Genomic DNA, 26613 nt, shown 5'->3' with positions numbered 1-26613 from the left:
TCTTGCCTAACCCAACCATCGTGCAACCACTCGACTGTTGTATGCGGCAATGGCTTAGCATAAATCCCACTAGTTAGTCTGATAGTCATCAGGTGAGCTAGTGAGCAACGGGAGACCATAGAAAAGGAGTAAGATCTTTGTGACTTAGGTCCCGGGTAAGACCTCGTTGGTAGGTCGTTAACCCCTTGGTCACACCCGTGTTGGCTAGTCAGTCCTAGCTAAGGTGGGTAATGGCTTTGTTAGGATCTGCACCGACACTACGGTGATCGTGTTGTGGTACCCTACTTGTGGGAAAAGTGTACAACCTCTACAGAGTTAAAACCTATCCGGGTAGCGGTGTCCACGACATTGGACGAGTTACGGCTTGGTCACATAACTAGTACTTGGAGTTGGGTAATTTTCATGACGTGTGTTGGATTTTGGAAGTGTCCGACTGTTGTGCCATGAGCTACTGCGGACGGGGAGTCCGGTAGCTTTAAAACTTGGATCCTTTGTGTAGGATCAACCCCACTTAATCATTCGGTTACTAAAAGTGTTTGGAGAAAACTCTTTTAAAATGAAACCTTGCATGTGTTGGGAAAATCTAGCTTTATTGTAATTAACCCTTAAACCTTATCCTTGTGATCCTGAACATATTCTTGTTTGTTTTCCCCTCCGTGGATGGGGTTGTACTTGTTGAGTATTTTTGTACTCACCCTTATTTTGTTGCTACAGAGGAAGACCCGGACTTCGTCGCCGAGGATTTTGAGTAGGACGTCGTTTCCGCAACCAACGCTGCCTGTGGTGTTGGCCTTTGCAGAATGCTTCCGCTGCCGTGTAGTCCCGAGTGCTGTCTCTTGGCAGTAGCTTGGCTCGCTACTGTTATTTATTTGCTTGTTATTGCGGTGTGGCTTTCGTGCCCACTCCCTCGTGAGTTGTACGGTATTTGAACTATCTGTTGAATAAATGTGTTATCAGCCTCCTGCGACTGATATTTGTATCACATTTAGTCTCCGCTGATGTGGGGATACTTCAGTTGGTATCAGAGCCGTCGTTGACTGTAGGACGCGACCTGAGGACCAGAAAAGCCCTTTTAACCAAAATAAATGACTTATAAAATTTCTTCCTACCCCTGTTGTATTGCAAAACTAATTTGCACCCCAATTCTTTTCAAGATGGCCGAAGAAGGATGGGTCAACAGCCACTACTACTGGAGGACTATGACAACAATGATGATGCAAGCTGGAGGCCATTGCGGGGTGCATGCTGGGCGATGGACCCGAGCATGGAAGGGCGGCAGGGTGTGACTCTTCAAGGGGATAGCATGAGATGTTGGGTGGTTGTACGATGTGATGGAGAAGAAGGTGTTGAAGTAAATCCAGCTTCTCACTGACGATAGGCTCCACCGCTTCGATGTGTTCATCTTCAGGGATAGCCTAGAGCGACACACCTTCTTTGATCGTCATGACCCCCAAGATCTGGACTGCAGTAAGCAAGGGCATTCCCACTTAGCTGCCAGGGATTCAGGTGCTGGATCAGCGCGAAGCTGAACTCACGTCATTTGCTAAAGCCAAACTCTCCGCGGTTATGAATGTTACTGTATTAGTAGTAACGGTTGACCAATTATGTATACATAATTACATACCATCCGATTCTTCTTTGACTTCTATGCCCGAAAAGTAATGCAACTTGCCAAGATCTTTAAGTGCAAAGTCTTCCTTTAAATTAGCCAGAAGTGCCATCACTGCTTTGGGCGCGGAGCTTGTGACAATAATATCATCCACGTAGATGAGCATATAAATAGTTATACCATGCTTATTATAAATAAACAAGGACATATCTGATTTGGACGGTACAAAACCTAGTGCAATTAATTTGGAGCTTAACCTGGAATACCATGCTCGAGGCGCCTGCTTCAGACCGTAAATCGCCCTGTCCAGTTTGCATATATATTCCAGAGTCTTAGTATTTTCAAAACCTAGTGACTGCTTCATATAGACTTCCTCTTCCAGAACGCCATGCAAAAACGCATTCTGCACATCAAATTGTTTAAGGCACCATCCTCTTGAGATTGCAAGAGAAAGTACAAGCCTAACTGTGGCTATCTTAACAACTGGATTGAAAGTGTCTTCGTAATCAATGCCATATCACTGTTTGAACCCCTTTGCTACCAATCGAGCTTTGTATCTGTCAATGCTTCCATCAGCTTTCCGTTTGATTTTGAAAACCCATTTGCAATCTATTATATTTTGTCCTGATTTTCCTGGAACGAGATGCTAGGTACGGTTTTTCTCTAAAGCTTGAACTTCTACTTCCATTGCCCGATGCCACTTAGGATTTGTAAACGCTTCTTCAACAGAGTTAGGTCCACCAAAAGCACTGAACAGACTGGATCATAGCATCATACCTCGTTTTGGGTTGAATAATGCCGCTCTGCAGGCGTGTTTGTCGACGTGGCGGATCAGGCACTTGTGGTGATGGGTTGGTCGTTGTAGAAGATCCTGGCGACAACGCACCAGAGGTTGTCAGAGGGAGCGGCGTCGCCCCTGATGAGCTCACGATAGGTGGCGCCGGCGGGTTGGATGGCGCCTCCTCCTCCGACACGGGTGTGGGCGCGGAGGAGACCGACGCAGGCGGGCCGCCTATCCCCCCACGTGGGAAGCTCAGAGTGGCGCCAGGCGAGGCGGGCGAATCGTCCCCGGGAGATGCGCCGAGACTGGATGGGGGATCCGCATCGGATCTGGCACCGCGATCTTCTGCACCATGGTGCACTGGGGCAGTAGGGAAAAAGGGCTCGTGAGCAACCTGTTCTTCAGAGTTTTCTGCAGATTGTTCCTGAGAATCACTAGAGACAGTAGGCACATTAATATCATTAGTAATATCAGGAACAATGCAGTAATCATCCCCAGCATTACGTAGGGAGGAAGGAAGAAGAGTAATTTCTTTCCTAGAGAGGCACCAACATTAGGATGAAGTTTACAGAACGGGAAGATAGCTTCATCAAATACAACATCGCGGGAAATATAGATTCGGCTAGTAGATATGTCGAGACATTTGAACCCTTTGTGCATGGAGCTATAGCCAAGGAAAGCACACTGGGTGGATCGAAAAGATAGTTTTCTAGAATAGTAGGGTCTCAAATTTGACCAAACGCACAACCAAAAGTGCGTAGATTGTTGTAGTCTGGTGCTTCGTGCAGGAGATGAGTACTAGGGACTTCAAAGTCGATGACCTTGCTAGGAAGGATATTAATTAGGTGAGTGGCGGTCAGGAAAGCTTGGTCCCAAAATTTTGTGGGCATGGAGGCATGAGCAAGGAGTGCCAAGCCTACCTCGATGATGTGCCGATGCTTGCGTTTAGCAGCTCCGTTCTGCTGATGAGCATGAGAGCAAGAAACACGATGTGTTATCCCAATATGCCGGAAAAAGGAATTAAGTTTCTTTTACTCGCCTCCCCAATCTGACTGAACACAAAGGATTTTTTTTGAGAATTTTCTTTCTACAAGACTTTGAAAGTTTTGAAAAACCGAAAGCACATCAGATTTATGCTTCAAAAGGTAGATCCATGTGTATTTGCTATAGTCGTCAATAAAGCTGACATAATAACTGTAGTGACCAACAGAGGTAGGAGCAGGCCCCCAAACATCGGAATAGATCAAATCGAGAGGAGCACTAGAAATTTTATTTGATACTGAATATGGAAGTTGATGGCTCTTGGCCCTTTGACATGAATCACAGACCGACTCCATACTCTTTGTACTATCACACGGTAATTTATTGGATCGAAGAATTTTCTGAACTATAGAAATAGCAGGGTGACCTAGACGATTATGCCATAGAGATGTAGATGGTATATGGACTCCAAAAGCTTCATGTTTCAGTTCTATCCCTTCTCCTGATGATCTCGGAATGAGAGGATATAGGCCACCCTTGCATCTACCGTGATGGAGAATCCTCTTCGTATTCTGGTCCTTATAAGAAAGAAATCGGGGTGAAATTCAAGGAAGGCATTGTTGTCTTTGGCGAGACCAGCCACCACCTTGACGTCCACCTGAGTGCCCGCGATTTCCACGACCACGAGACGCCAGGTTCGCAGAGGATTGGTACTAACCAGCGCCTTGACCAGCGCCTTGATACATCTCAAGTCGAAGATCATACTCCATGAGAAGTGAATATAACTTGGACAGCGAGAGTTCTCCTGTCCAGCCCATCATGGAAGAGACAAAAGGGTGATAATCAAAGTCTAAACCATTAAGTATATGAGCAACAACCTCATCATCATTGACGGTGACGCTGGCTGAAGTGAGCTCATCCTTGATGTTCTGCATCTTGTTGAAAAAGGCCGCGTCATGAGACTGCCCTTCTTTGTGGTGGCCAATTGCATGCGCAGGTTTGTGACCCGCGCTCTTGATTGCGCTGCAAACATAACCCCTAGCGCCTTCCATGCTTGAGCGGAGGTTGTTGCAGTCGTGATCCCGGCGAGGACCTCCTTGGAGACGGAGTTCACCACGTAGCCGAATAGCTGTTGATCTTTGCCTACCCATAAGTCATGCTCTGAGTTAGGAACTTCCTTCTTCTTGCCATCGACTTCAACTTCCAGTGTTTGTCGCGGCTCGGGAACAGATCCATCCAGGATGCCGAACACCTTTGCACCACGGACTGTAGGGAGAAACTGAGTTTTCCACAGGACGAAGTTGTCCCATGTAAGTTTTCTGAAACTGGCGGTCCGAGCAGTGTCGAAGGGGGCGTAGAGGAAGACGATGACATAAGGGGCGTCGCAATCTTCAGGCGCCCGCAGAAGCTTCTTCTATCGCGGATTTTTTTTTGTGGATAGTAGATGTGTTAGGAAGAGGCGGCTCTAATTACCATGAAAAATTGGATGATAACTATGGTTGCACACCCATAGGCTGCGTGTTTATATAGAAACAACAGTTACAGATATAGGTTGTTTAAAGTAGAACTCTTGTGTAGATATTACATTGAACCTGAACTGAATCTATTCTAGCTATAAGAACAACCTGACAATCACGCTACAATCTCTTGTATAACACGTTTATCTCTAACACCCAGGACCAGGGGTACTCAATCTCCTCGCCCTTTTTACAGTGCAAATGCTAAACGTGCCGAGGATTACGGAATCACACTAGTTCAGCTAAAAACCAAATGCATTTCCATGGTTGTTACCCAGAAACCTGCGAAACCTGCGATTCAATGGAGAAGCCAAACCGGATGAGAGTAGTTCGATGGGCCCTGTACCGGGAAGCAGCGGTGGGCACGTGAAGGCGGCCCTTCCGACCAGCGCCCGTTGTCGCCGCAGGGGTAGTGCCGGTGCTGGAACATCACCTCCCCGTTGTAGGAGCACCGATCATCCGAGAAGTAGATGCCATCCTCGAACCCCGGGTACTGAGCCACCTCGTAGGATCTGGAGCAGCCTCGCCCCACGAACAGCATCCGGCCCTCCAGCGTGTCCAGCTCGCCCCAGGACCAGGGGTACTCAATCTCCTCGCCCTGATCGTCCGCCTCGGCGACCTGATCGTCCTCCCCGTCCTCATCGACCACCTCCTCGGCGTCCTGAACAGGTCTCAGCGCCCGGAACACCCTGAACGCCGACGGCAGCTTGTTGGCTCCACTGGTGAGCCTGACGACCATCAGCAGTTCGTCGCGGGACACCACGAGGTACGGAGGTAGCGAGCTTGGACGACGAGGCCGTTGTAGTTGCGGCCCTCGGGCTGGAAGAAGAACACACCGGAAAGTACTTGAAAATCCCCAGCTGCATCATGAACCGGTTCGCACCGGCGGATGTGTTCGCCTTGGGTGAGGAAATAGAAGACCCCTTCGTAGCAATGGACGTCCTCAACTTGCAAATGCGGCGAAGTTGGGTCGGGTCAGGCACGAGATCGTAGGCGTCACCCTCAGATGCGACGTGCCAGAACGCGAACCGCCGTTGGGTGGGGACGTTGGCCGGCCAACGGGAGATGATGCAGGCGCCGACGCAGTTTTCCTGGTCCGGTGGGGACGAGATGGTGGCGGCGAGGATGACCATGTCGTCGTGGCCGTCGGCGAGGGGTCGTCCTGCAGGCGGTACTTGTCGGGGATGAGGAGTGTCCTATCGGCGCGGAGGTTGACGAGCTCGTGGTCGGTGGTCTGGTCGAAGGCGAGGAAGAGCCAGGCGCCCTAATGCGAGCCGAAGCAGCGGGCGTCGTGCCCGTGCGGGGGCGCGTCGGTGTCGTAGTGATGGACGCAGCCGCTGAGGACGCCGTAGAAGCAGAGTTATAGCAGAGGAGGAGGCAGGAAGGCTCGTTTTGCAACGGATCGTGCTGGCAGGGCTGGCTGGGCTATTGGGCCGGTTTGATCGCGACAAAGCTTCAGCCCACAACGATCTTCGTAAGCCCGTGCCAGTCGTACTCGGTGTGCCACTGCCACGCATTGTACGTTCGCAAAGTTCCATTGCGCGATACGTATACAGACGGATGTTCGGATCGGATTACGCCCCTACCTCCTGAACTCACACGGCGACCAGATGTTCATCGAGAAAGGCATAATACGCAGGCGCGACACATGCGAAAAGATCGATCGCTCCAAGGCCCAAAATAAAGGCATCATGTCGGCACCGGTCGCTACACCGGGAGCAACGACGGCCACCCAAGATCTGAACGACGACGTGCTGACCGAGATCCTGCTCCGCCTCCCTTCCGAAGCCGTTCTCCGCTTCCGCGCCGTCTGCAAGGCATGGCGCCGCATCACCAGCAGCCCCGTCTTCCTGGCCGCCCACGCCCGCCGTCGCCCCCTCGAGCTCATCGTGCAGCGCCGCGGCGTGAGCGGCGCGGTGCTGGACACCATCCCGCTCCTCACCCTCGACGAGACGAGGCGCCGGTGCCTCCCCGTCAAGTATCCCGAGTACACAGGACCCCCGGAACCTTTCTGGAGAGGCTACTCCCTGATCGGCTCCTGCGACGACCTCTTGCTCTTCCAGAGAGGCCCTTGGATCGATCACTACGTCTACAGCCCGGCAACGCGGCAGTGGACCATGCTGGCTCGTCCCCCGGGCACCTGCATGCTGCTCTGCGGCTTCTACCTTCACGGGCCATCAGGTGAGCATCGGATCCTGTACTTCACCGACGACCAAGAAGGGTCGCACTACGTTTCCTCGCTCGAAGTCGCCGGGGCCCGCCGGCTGGGGCCCGCGGTATCGGTCGTCGTATATAGCAGGCGGATCCCCTTCTTTTCCCTCGATTATCGCGGCAAGCTCCACTGGCTGCGGCATCCCTGGGTTCTGTTTCCAGGTGATGCGCTCGAGGTGGTGTACGCGGACATGATACTAGCGTTTGACACCGTGTCAGAGACGTTCCGACGGATATCTCGCCCGCCACGGAGGAGCACCAACCGCGGCGTCGAGGAGTTCTTCCTGCTGGAGATGGACGGGAAGCTTGCCATGGCGGCTTTTCTCGACGGATCGATGGACCTCTGGGTGCTGGAGGACTACGACAACGACGGGAGCTGGGCGCGCCGGTTCCGGGTGCGCTTGCCGCCAGCGTTACGGCATGCGACGCTGGCGATGAAGCTAGGTGTGGAGGGCCAAAATAATGTGATTCTTTTGGGAGACTGCTGGAATGCTACGGTGGGACTGTACCATCTGACGAAGAAAAGGTTGTTGAAGAAAATCCAGTTTGTTACCGCTGATGGTCCACGGGATTCTCTTCCTCGCACCCAGCTGAATACTATTGTGTTCCGGGATAGCCTTAAGCGTCACGCATTCTTCGATTCTCGTGGAGCCCAATAAATCTAGCTAGGGTCAAGACAGTACTCCTCAATCCTGCACGATAGCAGTTTATTTATTTTTAGGTTTGCTAGAATTTGAGATTCCAGAAGCTAAGTGTGCATATGCTTTGGCATGATTTTTCCTTTTCTTCGGTCAATTCACATCCGAACACATATTTTCCTTACGATCGAAATCTGGTGCCGCCGGACGAAATTGGATATATTCCTTGGAATCGAAATCTGACGCCGCCGGTCGCCTGCCACGGCGCGGCCCTGACGCCATCACCCTTGCTATAGAAACTCCGTGTCTCCGTGTCTGTGGCTTGTGGAAGCCATTGCAATTGCAAAACCTCAGCGGAACAGAGCAATCAAGAGCGCGCGAGCGATCAACGGAACAGAGCGGTGCAGCGATGCTTTGTCAGATCGTCCCGTCCCACGCGAGCTGACCAAAACAATGAAATGAATGAGAGCAAGAAACACTGCGCCGTCGGCCTACGTCACGATCTCAGGATGTTGGGAAGTTGGGAAACCTTTTTGTGGGACGGTCATTGACGCTAGTTTTTAGCTGTCAAATTTAAATATGTAACTCCAATCATATAACAACAACGATCTTAAATAATAAATAATTCACATTACTAAAAACTCCATCCTACATAATATTATGTAGATAATTCACATTATTTAACAAACTTGAATAATAAACAATTCACATAATTCAACAATTGGAATAGAGCTATTCATCCATCGGCACCTTCGTCCATTTACGAAGACGTGTGCATTCGTCCACCGCCAACACGCCATTTGGATCAAAGAATTCTCCGTCCTCATGAACCTCGCCATGTCCCTACAAATATTGACGATGCCTCTGTCTTCGAGTGCCGAATTGCGAGTGTCGATCCTAGTCATTTGCAGTTATACAATAAATGAAAATTAGGATGTATTGCAATTAGGAAGTTTGCACATGGCAGTGTATAAGAGACTTACATCTTCAGGGTTCGTCCGGTACCTCCCATTGTTTCTGAGGAACTCGCACACGTAATATCCGCATAGCACAGAGTCGGGCGGTTGCTCGTGGCACTGCAATCAAATAGAAAAATAATGAGTTGTTATAATGACAAGTCTACATTATATGAAAAAAAACCAAGTTATTATGTTCTTACCTATCTATGTGTTATTATTTTCATCGCTTTCTTCCTGTTTTCAAGGCATTCCCCGCCTTTGAGTACGTAAAGCCTGTGCGCACTTTGAGGATATAAAGTAATACAATTTAAGTGCATAGAATCTCAACATGCATTTAAGTACTGCCAAGGGATGTCTTACTTTTGTACAATGCCTAGGAATTTCTTGTAACTATCTTTGGTAAATCTACCTGAGTAGAGGATAATTGCATATCCAAGCTTGGGGTAAATACAAATGCAAATCCAGTTGTCCTGCATTATATTAAAATAATTTATATAATAGATGGGATTAATTAGCACCATGTATATAAATAGTAATTTAAACTAACTAGCTTACTAAAAATTGTAAGCCCTGTGATGCACTGCTTGTGAGCCTTTACACGGACATTTTGTGCATTTCTTCTTAATTTGTGGTATTTTTTCTTTATAGTATTTTTCTCCGCTTGTGTCTGTGCTGCTTCCATTTCTGCTTTGACCCTTTCATTCATTTTGAACGTGTGCTCTGGCTCGCTAATTCGTGCTAGGTCAAGGTACACTACCGCGTACCTGCCGTTCGTCAATTCTTCCTCTTTCCATTGCATCTTGCAAAATAGGTAGTCGCTCAGGTACTAGACATATAAAATATATACATATGTACGTAAAACTCGTGTATGCGGTACATGTGGACTTACAAGCACCATGTTTGAATGAGCTGGACGTCGAGGTGTTGATGACGGTAAAGTCTGAACAAATTCTCAAAATCAATCACAATCTCGTAATCCCAAGCGCCAAGAAAAATATTTTTTGGGATACACGCGGTGATTGCTCGAATGCCTTGCTTTATTATGTCCATGATTCATCCATGTAGCTTATTAAGTTCCCGTGGGCCGTCCAACAGATTCCACCGATACAAGAATGATTCCTGGTACTGGAGGACTATGACAGCAACGATGATGCGAGCTGGAGGCCATTGCGGGGTGCGTGCTGGGCGATGGACCCGGGCATGGAAGGGCGGTAGGGTGTGACTCTTCAAGGGGATCGCATGAGACGTTGGGTGGTGCTGTACGATGTGATGGAGAAGAAGGTGTTGAAGTAAATCCAGCTTCTCACTGACGATAGGCTCCACCGCTTCGATACGTTCGTCTTCAGGGCTAGCCTAGAGCGACACACCTTCTTCGATCGTCATGACCCCCAAGATCTGGACTGCAGTAAGCAAGGGCATTCCCACTTAGCTGCCAGGGATTCAGGTGCTGGATCAGCGCGAAGCTGAACTCACGTCATTTGCTAAAGCCAAACTCTCTGCGGTTATGAATGTTACTGTATTAGCAGTAACGGTTGACCAATTATGTATACATAATTACATACCCCTCATTGCTGAACAATTGCGCTTGGATACCTACCGCTGTAGTACTGCTTCAGTGTTTACTGGTAATCTTCTTATTCGCATCTCATCAATTGGAATAGAGAATGCAAGTTACCTTACAAGTTTCAGTTAAAAATTAAAGGGCTTCACCTCACGAGTTCAGAAAAAAGCAAGCAAAAAAATGAAAATGCAGGGCACGAATACCATGACAAGTACTACGTACCACTGAGAGAATAGCATCATATAGTTCCCATTAAGCATTACTAGGCTTACTGATTTTTGCATCAGTAATCATGCGCGCAACACAGCAAAATGCAGAACAATCTGCATCGTGGACATGGCGTAGGACTGAACTGAGGAACGAGAACGAAGTTCAGTCATATCAGTAATGTATAACCCAAGAAAGGCTGGACAGGATCTCCAGTGTTCCTTGTGCATAGAGCCTAAGAAGAGGCACCAACTTATCCAGTTGCATCTCCCACACACAACTGTACTTCAGTTAGTTAAACTAAGCAAAATCAGCTTCCATGTCATGCAATGAGTGGGTCCATCATGAAAAGCAAAGTACTAACTAGCAAGTAACAATCACTTTCTACACTGTATTATCATATTGAATACAGTGGTAAGCAATGAAAGCCCAGAATGCTGCTAATAAAACGAGGTTGGATTGTGAGCTGCATTCATGCGGTCCTCCATTTTTCAACAGATAGTTAAGCAATAGGTAACAAGCTCATCAGCATATCTGTGTGTATTCTGAAATCCATCGGAACCTCAAGCCTCTCAAAACTTCATTATTCAGTAACATCATAGAGGACTGTGCATAGAGATAGAGTATAGTGTTTGCCTCAGAATCAAAATTCAAATGTCATGCAAATCCTCTTCGTGTAAGGGGTGGACAAACTCACAAAACACAATATAGCCTGTCAAGAATGTACATGTGCCAACACACCAAAATTTTCCATGGTATGTGAGCTGAATTTCAGAAGCTGAAGATTGCATACTGCAATGTTCCGCTTAAACCTTTAACAGAGTGTACTTTCAACTCAAACTCCCAAACTACAAACAATTTACGTCAATCCAGGTTGCAATCTGTCACCTAGGAGTGCTACAGTAATAGCCATGGCATCAACAGGAGAATCTTCACTGTAAGGCTGAGAGGTGGTTTGCAATACACAGTCGGGTGGAATCAGAAACTTGCTAGGCCTGGGCTGATCAAGTGTGTTAATACATTGTTTGTCATACTAGTGAGGAAAGGACCATGATAGGTTTAGAGACTGGGTCCATGGTAATCGTCTGTGCTATGAGGGAAAAAAACACAATTTCCTGAGCATACCAATGTGCTCAACACATAGCTGCTCAATCGAAAGTTTACAACTAGACAGACAGAACTCAATTCCTGACAGCGTCTTCACTAAAACATGTCAGAATGCCAAGGAAAATGTATGCATTACATTATTACATAAAACACTCACTTCATTGGTTTCGGAGCCACATGTTATGTATCCATCGTGAACAGATAACCCTACAAAATTCTGCAGAAGAAATTATTAGTAAGGTTGATTTCAGATTAATTCAACAAACAGGTTAACCTCAGAAAACAAACAAGCAGTACTAAATTTTTCTCATACCTTCTCATTGGTATGACCATTCAGTGTCAGGCTGCAAGAATCAGTAGATAATCCACTGCAATTAGTCCGGTTAAGATCCCATATCTTCAATGCGTTGTCCATTGATGCAGAGATAAGTGTTTCTGGATCCAAGAACCTTACATAACTGACAGCTTTACCATGTCGCGAAATAGTACACCAAGGGATCCTTGTGTTCCTCAGGTCATAGCAGTATATCTTGTAATCAGCTGAACCAAATGCTAGCATGTGGGAGGAGTATGGAGAGAACTGAACACAGCATACGTTGGCCACATTTCTGATTGTATCAATGCAATTTTTCTGAGAACAAGAAATTAAATGATATTAAAACGTAGTATGAAATTGTAGTTATGGAAGATAAAAGGTAAGGAGCAGTGGTCAACCCGACACACATGCACTGCAGATTTCTGTGCATTGTGATATTTAGCCTGCAGCCTTTAAAAATATGCTAGCTATCACCCAAGTGACAGCAAAAATATGGTAGCTAGATGAGTTTGATATTTCTCTTGTATAACTCTCTGTCTCACCTTAAGTATCTACTATTTGTGTGCTTTTAACTCAGGATATTGGAGGTAAGAGTAAAATATGGCATAGAGAAAGGAGTGGATGTATTTCAGAAACATGCCTGGTTAATACTCCATACTTTCACGCAACAATCATCACTTCCACTTGCCAACTTAGTAGGGTCCACTTCTGAAAAACTCACAGACCAAGCTCTTTTCCGGTGCTCTGTAAACTGTGTGAATCCTTGACCAGAGCTGGCATTCCATAACTGCATTTCACAATAATAATTAAGCTAAATAGCACAAAAGAGGGAAACACAGGAATAACACGCAGTCCATCTCCAGGACTGATGTTCATAACAGACAGGCTTTTGCTCTTTGTTATAGTATCAAGGGAACAGCAAAGAAACATCCAAACCATAAGAAATGATAAACGAGTGGAGAAGGTGGCAGCTCAAAAATGGAACATGCTGGAGGTAGCAATTGAGCAGTGCTGAGTGCTAAAAGGCTGAACGATAAGAACTACTGCTTTTCACATGAAGCAACTAGAAGATCTAGATATGAAACAGTGTTATTAACCCACCTTCATGTTTATATTTCCTGGCTAACATATTTCTATTCCCCTAGCTTTTCTTTTCTGTATAGAAACATCCTGAGTTCCTGACACAATACAAATATAGCAGAACTGCTGAAAGTACCAGTAGCTACCATCAGATAACTCAACAGCTTAAGAATTTTGGCTGAACAGGTGCAACAAACTCAACAAAAGAAAATGCAGTTCTCAAACAGCAATCAGTATGCCTAAAGCTCACCAAATTTACCTTCACAGCACTTACCTCAACAATCAATCTACCTGTGCTCCCTCTCAGAGCATAACAGTACTGATAACATAGAAGGCGCAGAAGAAATTGGCACAGCAGACACTAGATTGTCCTCACAAAGGTAAAACTATGAGGACGCGAAGTTTAAATCAGTACACAGCTTGTGGAAAATAGATCTGTGCCCACAACATAAACCAATCTCACTATACTGAAAGTATCTCGAATCCACAGTCACCATTTGGTGCATACTTGATAATAACAGCATCACCAAATTATATAAGATCAAATCCATCTGAACCAGCGTAATGCACAGATGAGAATCAGAGATCACACAGTAAATACAGCAAAAACAAATAAGCTTGTAAACAAACAAAATTAACACTTGGGGAGACTAGTAAAAGAAATATAAGACAGTCTTCCCAGATTCTGCATCCCTTCTGTTCTAGCATAGGCACTTGCCTGCAGTACCCTGTCACAGTGCCAATGGAAAGAAATTCAGAATGCTGAATTGCACAGGTTCATCTTCCAAGAATATTACTTGGGTGGAATCACAAGGAAACAATCTTATCACCAGCACACAAATTCTCAAAGTGGATTCACAATCAATGACCTCACACAATCTTAAACGGCAACCAACCAACCATTTTCTGTATTCAGGTATGTAAATTGAAACTTGAGAGTAAAATGAAGTACATGAATGCTGTGGCGGTTAGGCACAGCAAATGAAACACAAATTCAGAGATGGAGAGTCTGTCTCAAGGGAGAATCCAAACTGGAGAAGAGGTTTTTGAGGAACCCTGCCCCGGTAAGAAGCTTTCAAGGTTCGGTGGTGGCCCTTGGATCCACCTTCCAGTATCGCTGCAGGGATAAACCCTCTCATTACCACCATGGCACATGATGTGCTCGTCGTAGAAGCTCTGATCATCCACGAAGTAGATGCCGTCCTTAAACTCTGGGTACTGAGCCAGCTCGTAGGATCTGGAGCAGCCTCGCCCCACGAACAGCATCCGGCCATCCAGGCTCGGTTGATGGGTGCAGATGCAAAAATCGTGATCACCCATGTTGACATGAAACTCTGGAATGATCATTCTGAACACCCTAAATGTTTCAGTTTCCCTTGCTGTCTTAGCACCAGAATAGTACCGAACTACCACTAGCAGTTCCCCGCGGGACTCCACAAGGTAATGGCAGCCCGGGGTCTTGTCATCGGGAAGGGGCTGCCTGCCATCCAGTTCGTACTTCAGACGAAAGTGTTTCCAGTGATCTACGTTATCCAGCACAAATTGCCCATCTGGAAGGAACACCGGAGTCTAAACAAAGAAGTGGTCACCTGGCGTGATGCAATGCAGTGACCCATTATAAAATGTTATGTCATCTGCTTCTACAAAGATGGGCGAATTGATAGCTGATAATGGGTCGACAGCGATTTCATCCCCAAGCCTAAACAGTGCAATCTGGGTAGCTGTTTCACGGCCTACTTTGCCAAAGTGAGACGTTAAGATGGGCTTCACTGATGGATGGACGTAACGGACTATCGCTGCCCCAATGCAGGCTCTGCAGCTATCTGGTGCGGCGGAGAGGGTGGCGGCAAGGATTTTCTGTGGGTATGATAAACCACTCTGGCGGTATGTAATCTCAATGGGAAGTCTCTGCCTGCTTCCGGTAAGTAAGTTAACCATCACACTGTCACCATTCTCCAATGTAGAGAACAACCAACGGCCATCGTATGCACCATAGTGGTATGCAGTATGCACGTACATTGGGGCGCCAGTAGTGTGCGTGGTACCATTCCCGCCACTGCCACAATTTAGACAGTACAATAAGGGCCCGTCGGTGGAAGCTGCAAGCAGCCACGGAAGCTGTGGCTGTATGGCCCGCGCCCCAGGGTCAGAGAGCACCAGGCAGCACACGCGGAGGGTCCGGACACGCTCGGTGTCGCAAATAATGTGGCGACTGATCTCACGGACCATATCCAGTGGCAAAGCTTTGGCATATGGCCGGTTGTATAGGAGCAGCCAAGCCGGAGGAGAGTGGTCCGAAGGCCCCTGCTCCGGGAAGTAGAGCTCAATATTGGGAGGCGGCCCTTGCGTCCATCTGCCGTTGTTGCTGCAGGGGTACTGCCTCTCACAGACACAATGGTCGTCGTAGAAGCTCCGATCATCCAAGAAGTATATGCCATCCTCGAACCCCGGGTACTCAGCCGTCTTGTAGGATCTGGAGCAGCCTCGCCCCACGAACAGCATCTGGCCACCCAGCGTGTCCAGCTCACCCCAGGACCAGGGGTATTCAATCTCCTCGCCCTGATCGTCCGCCTCCGCGACCTGATTGTCCTCCCCGTCCTCATCGGCCACCTCCTCGACGTCCTGAACAGGTCTCAGCGCCCGGAACACCCTGAACGCCGCCGCCGGCTTGTTGGCTCCACAGGTGAGCCTGACGACCATCAGCAGTTCGTCGCGGGACACCACGAGGTAGCGAGCTTGGACGACAAGGCCGTCGTAGTTGCGGCCCTCGCGCTGGAAGAACCACACATCGGAAAGTACTTCCAGATCCCCACCTGCATCATGAACCGGTTCGCACCGGCGGATGTGTTCGCCTTGGGTCAGGAAGTAGAAGGCCCCTTGGTAGCACAGGACGTCCTCAACTTGCAAATGCGGCGGAGTTGGGTCGGGGTCAGGCATGAGATCGTAGGCGTCCGCGTCACCACCAAATTCGACGTGCCAGAACGCGAACCGCCGCAGGGTGGGGACGTTGGCCGGCCAACGGGAGATGATGCAGGCGCCGACGCACTTTCCCTGGTCCGGTGGGGACGAGAGGGCGGCGGCGAGGATGACCATGTCATCGTGGGCGGCGGCGAGGGGGCCGTCCTGCTGCAGGCGGTACTTGTCGGGGATGAGGAAGGTCCTGTCGGCGCGGAGGTTGACGAGCTCGTGGTCGGTGTTCTGGTTGAAGGCGAGGAAGAGCCATGCGCCTTCGTGCGAGCCGAAGAAGCGGGCGCCGTGCGGGGGCGCGTTGGTCTCGTAGTGATGGACGCAGCCGCTGAGGGCGCAGTAGAAGCGGGTGGAGCCGCCCGATGGGAGGACGAGCCACGGGAGCGGGGGCGGCGGGGGCGGGAGGTCCGCGAGCCTCGCGCGCCATGAGCGGCAGGCGCCGGCCATGCTGCCGCGGTCGACGGCGCACGGGACCCGGCGGACGATCTCGCGCAGGGCGGCGTGGGGGAGGCCGTCCGCCCAGGGAGGTGGCTCGGCCATGGGAGCTCGGAGAGGTGGGGGCGAGGGATTGGGGATTGGATTGGGGGAGGAAGGGAAGACGTCGAGGAACTGGAAGACGTTGGTTTGGTGGTGCGGGGGGTTTGATTTGGAATTTGTTCTGGAGGAAGCCTTGGAGTTGGAGCAGAGAGGGGGGGAACGGTGCAAAGAAGGCAAGAAGCAGAGGAGGGAGGGAGGCTCGTTTTGCAACGGATCGTGCTGGCAGGGCTGCCTGGGCTCTTGGGCCGGTTTGATCGCGACAAAGTTTCAGCCCACAACGATTATGCGAGTTGGCACAAATTACACCGAAATTGCCACCGGCTTCTACCGGTCTCCCCGCGTACCTGTAGGGTCGTCGGTGGATGGGATGGGCGTGCCGCTGCCGCCTACAGCCCGCCGCCCCTTTCTTGGTTGGCTCGGGCCGGCCGGCCGCCATCCTCGGACCTGGGATCGGCTGGAACCGGCACAAGCGCTGCCCGGCGTCCACGCCAAAGCCGCGGCCGCAGGCGCCTGAACCGGCGTCCGGCGGGGGCTAGCGCGTGGACCGGTGGGGGAGCGGCATGGCTGGCTGGATGAAGCTGGATAGCGGGAGAGTACGACGGCAAGGCTGGAGCGGACCGGGGCTTGGAGCCTTGGACTGGCGGAGACGAAGACGGGCGACGGGTGGCGCCCGAATGGAATGGAGCGGCGTGGCCGGCGAAGTTGGGCGGCGGGAGAGCAGGAGGGCAAGCCCGAAGCGAACCGGGGTAGGAGCGAAGCCACGGGCGGCGCTTGCGCAGAGGAAAGAGATAAGGTAGAAAGTAGAAGACAGGAAGATAAGGTAGAAAAGGGTCCTGAATAAAAGGAAAACAAAGATCTATTTTTTTAAAAAAAGAAAACAAAGATCTGTTATAAATAGGAACAAGTTCATTTTACTCACTTCAACCATTCACTTCGTCCATTCCATCTTCCTCACCAAACCATTCCAAATTATCGCTTTAGTTTTTCTAGTTTATAGATATTTATATGTGCACAAACATCTATGCGATTTGTCCATTCCATCCCCTCACCAAATCGTTCCAAATTGTCAGTTCATAAATATTTATATGCGATTTAGTTCATAAATATTTGTATGCGATTTGGAACGGAGGAAGTAAAACACAAGCCGGGCTCAAGAACTGGGATCAGCTGTGTCCTACTCGCCATCTGCTCAACTTCAAGAAGCTGTTCTCAACTTCAAGACACAAGGCCTCATTGATCTCGGAACAAAAAAAGAATACAAACATTGCAAAGCCACACCTTATGGTCACTAGAGTGAAACAGATCAATGCACTCATCCTTTATTTGATGATGCACTCAACAAAAAATGCACATGCCAAACAGAAACACATGTAAAGTCTACACGGTTCCAACAAAATCCATAGGCGAAAAACACCACCTGTCCTGCTTCATGGTCAAACACTCATCAATTACAACACTATAGAGCAGTTCGATACTGCAAAGATAAACCAAAACCATGTATCACCAGGTTATTATTATCGCCAATTGACACATGGCCTCAATGATGTTCATCTTCATCGTCGTCATGCCCATCTGGATCACCTCTGTCACCAATGGCCCTGAGCTGCACAAAGTCAACAAAAAGAATATTTCACCACTGGTAACTAACAGCAAAATCAACTAATGTTGGACATCTTTTATAACAATCAGCCAAGGCATTGATTTCAGTTACCACAAAGTACTGCGAGCAGACATGACACTCATGTGGTTTATCCTTTTCCAAACCAAACCAGACAACATCATGTTCGTCCTCTGCAATAAGCCCGATGGAAGAATTAACCAGTTATGGTGAGTTACATATTTAACACTTACAACCATCATATATGGTTAGCCTTGACATACCTCCTTCACCACCAGGACAGCCAACTATTCTCTTATTATAGTAGGATTCTATCACAGCTGGTTCCTCCTGCAGGCATGGCATTCAAATGAACAATCTTGCACCACAGAAAATCTCATATGCAAAACCAAAATATAAAGAAGAGAATGATCAAGTATCTGCACATATCTAGAATAAATATGCAGGTAATGTCAGACATAGTATACTTTGGAGGACATGCCTAGGACTCAAGAATAGGAACAGCAGTACCACAGACAAGTGAAAACAACAATATACCCATGTAGTGTATTAAATTTTCAACGTATTATTGTTTTCTTAGGTTGCATGCTTACCTCCACAATTCCCTAGCTAAGTTTATACTAAACCTACCTATCACTAACAGGGCTCATTGCCTCCTTTAGTTAACATGGGTACCACATGTAGTTACAGTGTATTCAATCACAAGCATGATCAACTGCATCCTTAAGCAAAGAACATTGGAGTCACTAGTCAGTGCATGAATTCAGCATGAAAGACCAGGAAGTTGATGGATTGTAGTTGAAAACATCTAAGTGCACTCCACAACAAGCAATAAACAAATCTAGCCTGACACTTAATACAAGTCCAAGTGATAGTTCAGTGCATGTATGACCAACCAATGGTGTATTTAGAAAAGCTCCTTAAGGAAACTTAAGCACGATAAACTTCAATTACTTTATAATTTGCCATGCCCGATGAGAAAGGCCCCTACATATCGAGTCTTTTATGTTGTTCAGAACAATTGAGCAATAATGTGGCATAGAAAGTCAGGTATGCAAAAGAAAAATAGCTGGGGAAGGACCGATCAAGAACTTCCACGTATCTAGACTAAATATGCAGGCAATGTCAGTACTTAGAATGCATAGGAGGCCATGCCTAGGATTGAACAATAGCAGAACCACAAACAAGTGAAAAACACAGTCTGAATCTATTATGCATTAAAACAGATCTGTTACGTTTATGCTTTGCCTTCACAGTTGCCTAGCTAAGTGGCATACTACATCCACCTTATCTGCCAGGGCTCTTTCTGCTAACAGGAGTAGCCCATGTACTAAAGTGTATTCAATCACTGCAAGACAGTGCACCATCTCAGCATGGAAGGATAGGAAGTTGAAAACATCAAAGCGCACTCCACAACAAGCATTGATACTTAATGCAAACCTCCAAGTGACAAGTTAGTTATAAGCTACCCTGGGATTTCATTTTCATGTAATGGCTGACTGATGGTGTATTAGAACAACTCCTTCAGGCAATGTAGTTTAAGCATGATAACATTTCAAATACTCAATAATTTGCTACACTATATGAGTAACAAGAGATGGATCTGGTGAGCCAAAAATGTGTTACTTACAAACATGCTAGAGTTACGTGATACATCATTAGTTGCAGTTAGCACAAGTTGATGCAAGGAAACAACTACTGTACACATTTTTGTCATGCGGCTATCACAAATTGAACCACTGGCAGGGCGGCTAGAGATGAATTGGACTTGCATTTTCCATACCACATCACACAGTTGGTGCGATTCTACAAACTCAGGTATTGCAGATAACAAATTTCAGAGCAGCAATCAACTCACCTTAGTGCCGAAGGGGCCGACGGGAGGATCCATGTCGAACCTCTTCTCCCCTGGAGAAGCACGCGACAGATTCAGGTTAAAATGCCGCCGCAACCCCACACAAAACGCAAACCCAAACCGCGACACCCCTCACCTGGAGCTCCGCCTCGAGCTCCTCGCGCTCTAGCCCCGTGGCGATCGGCATGACATCCTCGACCTTGGTCGGCGCCAGCTTGTCACCTTCGCAACCACACCACAGGGCATCGATCAGAACAAGCCGCTCCAGGAGAGCCGCGAAACAGCTGGAGATCTGAGGCCCGGGCCGGGCCGGGGGCGCTTACCAGGAGAGGAGAGGAGGGGCGAGGTGTGCCGGAACGCCGCCGACGCCGTGGAGAGGGGCGCGGCGCGGACGCAGGACGACAGCGTGGCGGCGACGCACCGGAGGGAGGGGGCTAGGGTTTGGAGGCGGCGCCACATGGCGGCCGTGCTGGTGGTGTTCTCGGGTCGCCCCTCGCGGTGGTGGGAGGTGGAGGGAGATGCCGGGGTTGTGAGTAGTCTGGGCTTTGGAGCTCCCGTTTTGGGCACTGCGGCAGGAGTGAGGCGGGTTTTCCAATCCGCCGTCACTGTAGGGAAAACATACTCTGAGCCCGAAGCAATTCAAAGCGTGAGCGGGCAACGTTGTGCGCCAGCGCCACGCCACCACCTCACGATCACGAGACGCCACGGGTGCGCCGGCATTTCAACTCGCCTCAAAAACCCACCGAAGAGAGGTCGATCACACAGGCCTTACTTGCTGAAGCTGTCTCCCTAACAACCTGACCGCAGGAATCATCTGGCGTGGCGGCGCAATATGCCATGTGTGGCCAAGCGTGGGCTCCAACAAGGCAATCATGACGGCAATGGCACTGGCAGCCATGTAGGGCGCGTTTGGCAGCCTGCAGCGTCTCAGCCAGGCTCGAGCCAGCCCAGCCAGCCTCATTGGATGTAGAGATGCTGTTTGGTAAATTTGTAGCCCATGATGATGGTTGGGCTGGAAGGGTGATTGTTAGCATGGAGGAATTGTTAAAACTACCTTGCATATGGGCTAAGGTAAAGTTACCATACCTTCCTCCTCCATTCTTCTATCTTCCGTCGCCTCTCCCTCTCTCTTCGTCGATCCCACCACCACCCGCGCACCCACCCTCTCTGGTGCGTGGGGGCATGCGCCGGCCGTGTGGTGGCGCGGTGTGGCGGAACCGCCCAAATTAACTTGGCTAAAACACACTTAAGTCATTTAACATGCGATCATGTACTTTAATCAAGTCAATTCGGTCGTCCATCGGATTTCATCCGATAAACCACTTACCTCAGGATCGAGAAAGCAAGACTCGCACAAAGGCGAGTGGTTACAGAGATTACAACTGTCCATCATAATTAAACAAGTGCATTAAATTATTACAACTTCAAGTTTGAAATTCAAGCAAAGTTTGCAGAGTTCTTAAACAACCGAAATAACTGAGCAGAAGCTAAACGTCGTTGCAGGATATCATGACGAAGCCGATCATGACATCATTGATCCCGATCCTCGTCGTCCGAGGAGGGATCCCACTCACCCGTCCAACCAGGAGGAGGTTGGGGAGGCCAAGTGCTACTTGCAGCGAGCTCAGACGCATCAACATCACCTGAAAAGATGTGCCACAACAAGGCTGAGCGACTACGCTCAACAAGACTTAACCGACCGGTGGTATTACTCAACCAACACCTAGACATGCGAGCTTTTTGGCTCTAAGGTTGATTTTTGCCAAAAGCGACTAGTGTAGGTCCTTAATTTCAATGTTTTAGCCACCACTTCTACATTCATTTACCAGTCTAAGTTAGCCACTATACTAATCAAGCATAGTTCCCAAGCAATTAATGACAGCTAACAAAATTTGATCATCATCATCTTTCCTTTTTACTCAGTGTAGCATAGCGATCAAGTAGTCCTAAACTGTGAGAGGTAGACGAATCAATTCAAATTTCTTAACCATGCATGGCGAACCTAATCCCACGACATCCGCGCACTGCGAATGATCGCTTCATTTGTCAGCCGTCCCCATCAATTCCCAAACTCATGTCAGGCCCACTTCCCTTGGTACAAGGCTCCATAGACCCGGCCTCTGCCGTTCTATGACCGCACTTGTCACCACATGCGGCCGCAAGGGAACTCCGTTCCAGAGATAGTGGAACGATCCACTCACGTTCCGGTTCAATCAGGTACTAGGCTTCCCCATCCCATACTAGGTATGAGATTAGTACTTTCAAATACTTGATCATGAACACTACCACATCTCGACCTTAGTCCAATTTCATGTAGACAGATGGGGCAATTCACCGACCACCAAAATAGTTCACAGAGACCTGCCCCGTCCATCGTCCTTATAGTTGTGACAAAAAGGAAAGCAAACAACTCCTATAACTCACGAGTGACAGTCAATCACTCGACTTTTACCGAGTCCTATTAAGCATTTCAACTACTCGACCTATCATACTAGTGTTCAGGTCAAAGGGCACTATTTCATGCATCTACGGTATCAATCAATTCCTAAAAATGTAAATGCACAATCAAGCAACCAAATATATTGCAAGTAGTTAAAGATAGGAATTTATGCTCCAGGGCTTGCCTTTAAACTCAGAGTTAGTTAGCTGGTCCTCGACTTGCTCTTGCACGGGCTCGGCTCTGACTAGCTGCAGATCCGCTACGGCTTCTTCTTCCGACGCCGGGTGAAGCTCGTATGTCCAGTCAACGAGGTTCAACTCTACACGACATGCAAATGCATCCAGTTTAATTTCCATGCTTTCTCATAGAATGCAAAACACGAATTTGCACTGAAATAGAAATTACATTATGACCATATTCACCTAAACAAGGTTCTACACCTTCTCTATCTGCACAAGGTAAGGTGTGTTGTGGTACAAAACCTAGGGTGAATTTGATGGTGATTGTGTACATATATATAACTTAACTTTACTAAACCTTAGATCGGAAAGTTATCCTATTTCTAAATGTTCTTTTGTATCTCTTCCAAAAATTACCTTTATCATTATTCGAGGTTTCTTTCTTTTACTTAGCTAGGTTCATCTTCCAAATTTTATTTCCATCTTAAAACAGCAAGCTAGGAAGCCACAAATTTGATAGAAACTTAACCTTGTCATAGATAAGCTACTGCATAAATTTGAGGTCCATTGGAGGTGCATTAAAAGAATTAGAATTACTTTATTATTACCCTAAGGTAGCATACACTTAACCATTTTTAAAACAGAAACCATAATGAATTTGAGGATGAAATTTTAACAGTAGGTTCCAGAGGTGAAATAAAGCTTTTGGTGATTTTTTCATAATTTTTAGTGAAGGGTATCTCTTTCCATACATTTACCCTATTTATTCTTCCCTAAAAAGGAAAGTGGTTTTTATTTCTATTTATGATCAGGCTCCATATTGTTCCTACAAACTACACTATATCACTGACTTATTCCAATTGGTTTCACATTTTTATCGTCTCTGGTTTAATTATTGTGCAAAAAGACAAGAGCAACCTTAGATTTCCATGATAAACCTAAAACAGAGATTTAAACACATGAGCTAGGCTCCACATTATTTTTATAAGCTTCCATTCTCTGAAAAAAGCACTTGGACATTGGATTTACCTTTTTAGCATTTTTCTATAATTTGTTATGATTTAATTAGCTTAAACAAGGTTTAAATCATATAACATTAATCCTAGTAGAGACATGTGCCAAAAGTATTTTTATTAGAAACTGCACTTTATACTGAGTCTAGCAAAATTGGTTTGACATTTTTATGAATTTTCTATGAGTTTTGATGAATTTCCAAAGTTAAACATATTTTTTGCCGATTATAAAAAACCGATCTAGCCCTCACGTCTAGACTTTATTTGCGTAGGGGTCCTTGGTTTTTGCACTAGAGCCCCTTATTCAATTTTCTAAATCGCAATCGGGTCCCCAAGCATGCGGTGGTGGCGGCCGGCTGAAATTCCGGCGACTCGCCAGCGGCTTTGGGGCAGTAAGGGTCCGGGGAGGCTTACGGGCTCACCTTAAGCCGATTTGAAGCAGTTGTGGATGACGGGAGGCTCGGCCGGGGCGGAACGCAACAGCAGACGGCGTGCGGCTACGATGGCTACAGGCGGCGGTGTTCCGACGGGGCTGGTGCCGGGCGGAGGCGTCGGGCGGTCGCAGCAGCTTCACGAGGCAGCAGAGGTGCTGGTGGTGGTGTTGGCGAGGGGCGGCACGAAAATGTTATTAATCAACTTGTGCATATAATTTATATGTATAACAATATTTACTTATTACAAATTGCATTGAAAAAATAATTGAAAAGGAAAAAGAGAAAAAGAGAAAAACCAGACCGCACTAGCAGCACGTGGCCGGTGGGCCAGCGCGCGAGCGCCAACTCGGCGTTTGGATACAAGGTGCTAACCTTTAGCAGTTGTCACATCGGATGTTTGGATGCTAATTAGGAGGATTAAACATGAGCTAATTATAAAACTAATTGCAGAACCCTATGCTAATTCGCGAGACGAATCTATTAAGCCTAATTAATCCGTCATTAGTAAATGGTTACGGTAGCACCGTATTGTCAAATCATGGACTAATTAGGCTTAATAGATTCGTCTCGCGAATTAGACTCCATCTGTGCAATTAGTTTTTTAATTAACCTATGTTTAATATTCACAATTAGCATCCAAATATTCGATGTGATAGGTGGTAAACTTTAGCACACGTATCCAAACGGGGCCTCAACATTGCCGCCTCCGGTTGGACAGTCGTGGTGTCCGTCACATGATCGCGATCTCGGTTTCGGATTACGCCGCGAGCGATCGTATTTTTTTGCATGTCTCGTCTGCCCCCCTGATCGTCCGCCTGCCTGTGTATATGCGTCCACCCACGTCACATCAGGCGCGTGCGTTGCGCATCCGGATTCGGGACTCCGTCTCCTGGCCGGGCTTGGGCTGCCAGCGTCGTGAGGGTGGCGAACTCGTAGGCCACGTCATGCCCCGTGGCCCAAAACGCGAAGCGGCGGCGTCGCGGCGCTTGGACGTCCGGCTGATATTAGGCGACAATGCCAGCGGCAACGCAGCAGGCATCACCCGGCGGGGACGAGAGGGCGACGGCGAGGAGGAAAACCATGCCGCGGGGATTCTGGCCATGGCTGTCCATTTGTCCTGAAGGACCACGTACTTCAGGGAGGACGCAGGTCCGTCCCTGCCAGCAATGTTGACGAGCTCGTGGTCGGTAGTCTGGTCGAAAGCGAGGAAGGGCCAGGCCGCCCAGGCGCCTTCGTGCGAGTCGAAGATCGAATGGAGACGGTATGGAGACGGATTGGAGTTCGGATTTGCGACGCTATCATGGACGCGCGCGTATCGACGTAGCACGATTCATCGCGCTGTGGCATCTCTATTTGTGGTGGCAGGTAGAAGCAGCATTGAATATGCAAAACTGTAATACTTGCAATTAAAAATTATTTATGAATTTATGCATATCAACATAAATTTGTACACCTAAATGGTTGAAAATATCATTTGGTTCAAAATATTTCAATTCGTTCAAAATATTTCAATTGGTCACTCAAAAATTTTCAATTGGTTCAAAATATTACACTCAAAATATTTCTTATGCATTTGACATAAAAATATTTCAATTGGTTCAAAATATTGCACTCAAATATTTCTTATGCATTTCTTATGCAGGCATTGTTTCCTTTCTACTCTACTTTACATTTTTCTTTTTATATTTTCATTTTATGCACCATTGTGAAGTAACACATAAAAATAATTATCTTATATACACCAGTACATTTTTTATATTTAGTAAGTTACATATAAGTTGTTTGGTAGAAGTTTCAACATGTTTGATGAGAATCTGGTTGGCACTTTCAACCCGCGCAAGCACTTGCACATGGCCAATCTCTCTGCTGGGTTAAGTTGTAGCTAGCCGGGGGAAGGTAATGCTTAGCATTAGGTAGTTCTTGCGGATGGAGCTCTGACCTGATTTGAAGGTGAACAGGATCCTTTTGTGATTTTAGTCCATCCTTTGCCTTGCCTGATAAGCCCAAGAGTCCGATGGTGCTATCGAACATATTCTTCTTATGATGCATCCCATCAATGGTATGGCACACTGCCAGCTCTCACCAGTATGGCAAATACTTAAAGAAGATAGACATCTTCTTAAACGGCACGTCTATGACGTCTGTAGTTTCAGCCTGCTTCCTTCCCCTTCTCATCTTATCAGCACCACCTAATGACTTCTTACCAAGTTTGAACTTGACCTTCTCACAAATTTCAAATACTATTTTACAGTAGCCAGTTTTGGAGCAAAGTCGTTCTCATTGGTGCCATCGAAGAAGTCCTTCATCCTACGGTATTTGTGTATCTTCAATAAGAAGCGCCTATGACGTATGAACACTCTCTTCATAGATCCCTTAAGATACATAGATGGTGTTCCATCCAAGCAAACTACACATGTTGTCTTATCTTTTACCTAACATGTCAGGGCAAACAAGGTGGGATAATCATTGATGGTAACAAAGATAATGACCCTTAGTGTGAAGTGCCCATGTTTGTACTCATCCCACATCCGAACCCCATCTTCCCAAAGTTTCTGCATAACTTTCATCAATGGCTCAAGGAAAATATCTATGTCGATGCCAGG

General features: G+C 47.5%; 3 protein-coding genes and 1 pseudogene across 4 annotated transcripts; 1 reads left to right on the top strand and 3 right to left on the bottom strand.

Moving 5' to 3' along the window:
• The first annotated feature begins 6579 nt into the window (after positions 1–6579).
• Positions 6580–7758, top strand: LOC111256728 (F-box protein CPR30-like). Its single transcript, XM_022825212.1, has one exon. It carries the CDS (start codon positions 6580–6582, stop codon positions 7756–7758), a length of 1179 nt encoding a protein of 392 aa, XP_022680947.1.
• A 3452-nt stretch (positions 7759–11210) lies between these two features.
• Positions 11211–17250, bottom strand: LOC101753894 (protein SPA1-RELATED 2). 2 transcript variants are annotated; one of them, XM_022825149.1, is made up of 4 exons: positions 16816–17250; positions 12528–13695; positions 11885–12202; positions 11211–11788 (listed from the first exon to the last, which is right to left on the bottom strand). In XM_022825149.1, the coding sequence occupies exons 2-4, from the start codon at positions 12678–12680 to the stop codon at positions 11678–11680; spliced, it is 582 nt and encodes a 193-aa protein (XP_022680884.1). In that variant the 5' UTR covers positions 12681–13695; positions 16816–17250; the 3' UTR covers positions 11211–11677. The 2 variants fall into 2 exon arrangements, with proteins under 2 accessions (XP_022680884.1, XP_022680885.1); XM_022825150.1 differs by lacking the exon at positions 16816–17250 and having other exon boundaries at positions 11551–11788; positions 12528–12674; positions 12989–13946.
• Positions 13848–16816, bottom strand: LOC101753480 (annotated as a pseudogene).
• Positions 17251–17825: 575 nt separating the features above from the next.
• On the bottom strand, positions 17826–20487 carry LOC101753080 (putative cytochrome c oxidase subunit 5b-like). Its single transcript, XM_004961111.1, has 6 exons — positions 20268–20487; positions 20074–20166; positions 19948–19997; positions 18353–18419; positions 18183–18262; positions 17826–18074 (listed from the first exon to the last, which is right to left on the bottom strand). Exons 1-6 carry the CDS (start codon positions 20401–20403, stop codon positions 18009–18011), a joined length of 492 nt encoding a protein of 163 aa, XP_004961168.1. The 5' UTR covers positions 20404–20487; the 3' UTR covers positions 17826–18008.
• Positions 20488–26613: the final 6126 nt, after the last annotated feature.

The sequence above is a fragment of the Setaria italica genome, chromosome III, assembly GCF_000263155.2.
Source record: "Setaria italica strain Yugu1 chromosome III, Setaria_italica_v2.0, whole genome shotgun sequence".
Taxonomy (NCBI): Eukaryota; Viridiplantae; Streptophyta; class Magnoliopsida; order Poales; family Poaceae; genus Setaria; species Setaria italica.
This window is presented reverse-complemented; position numbering and strand designations above follow the sequence as displayed.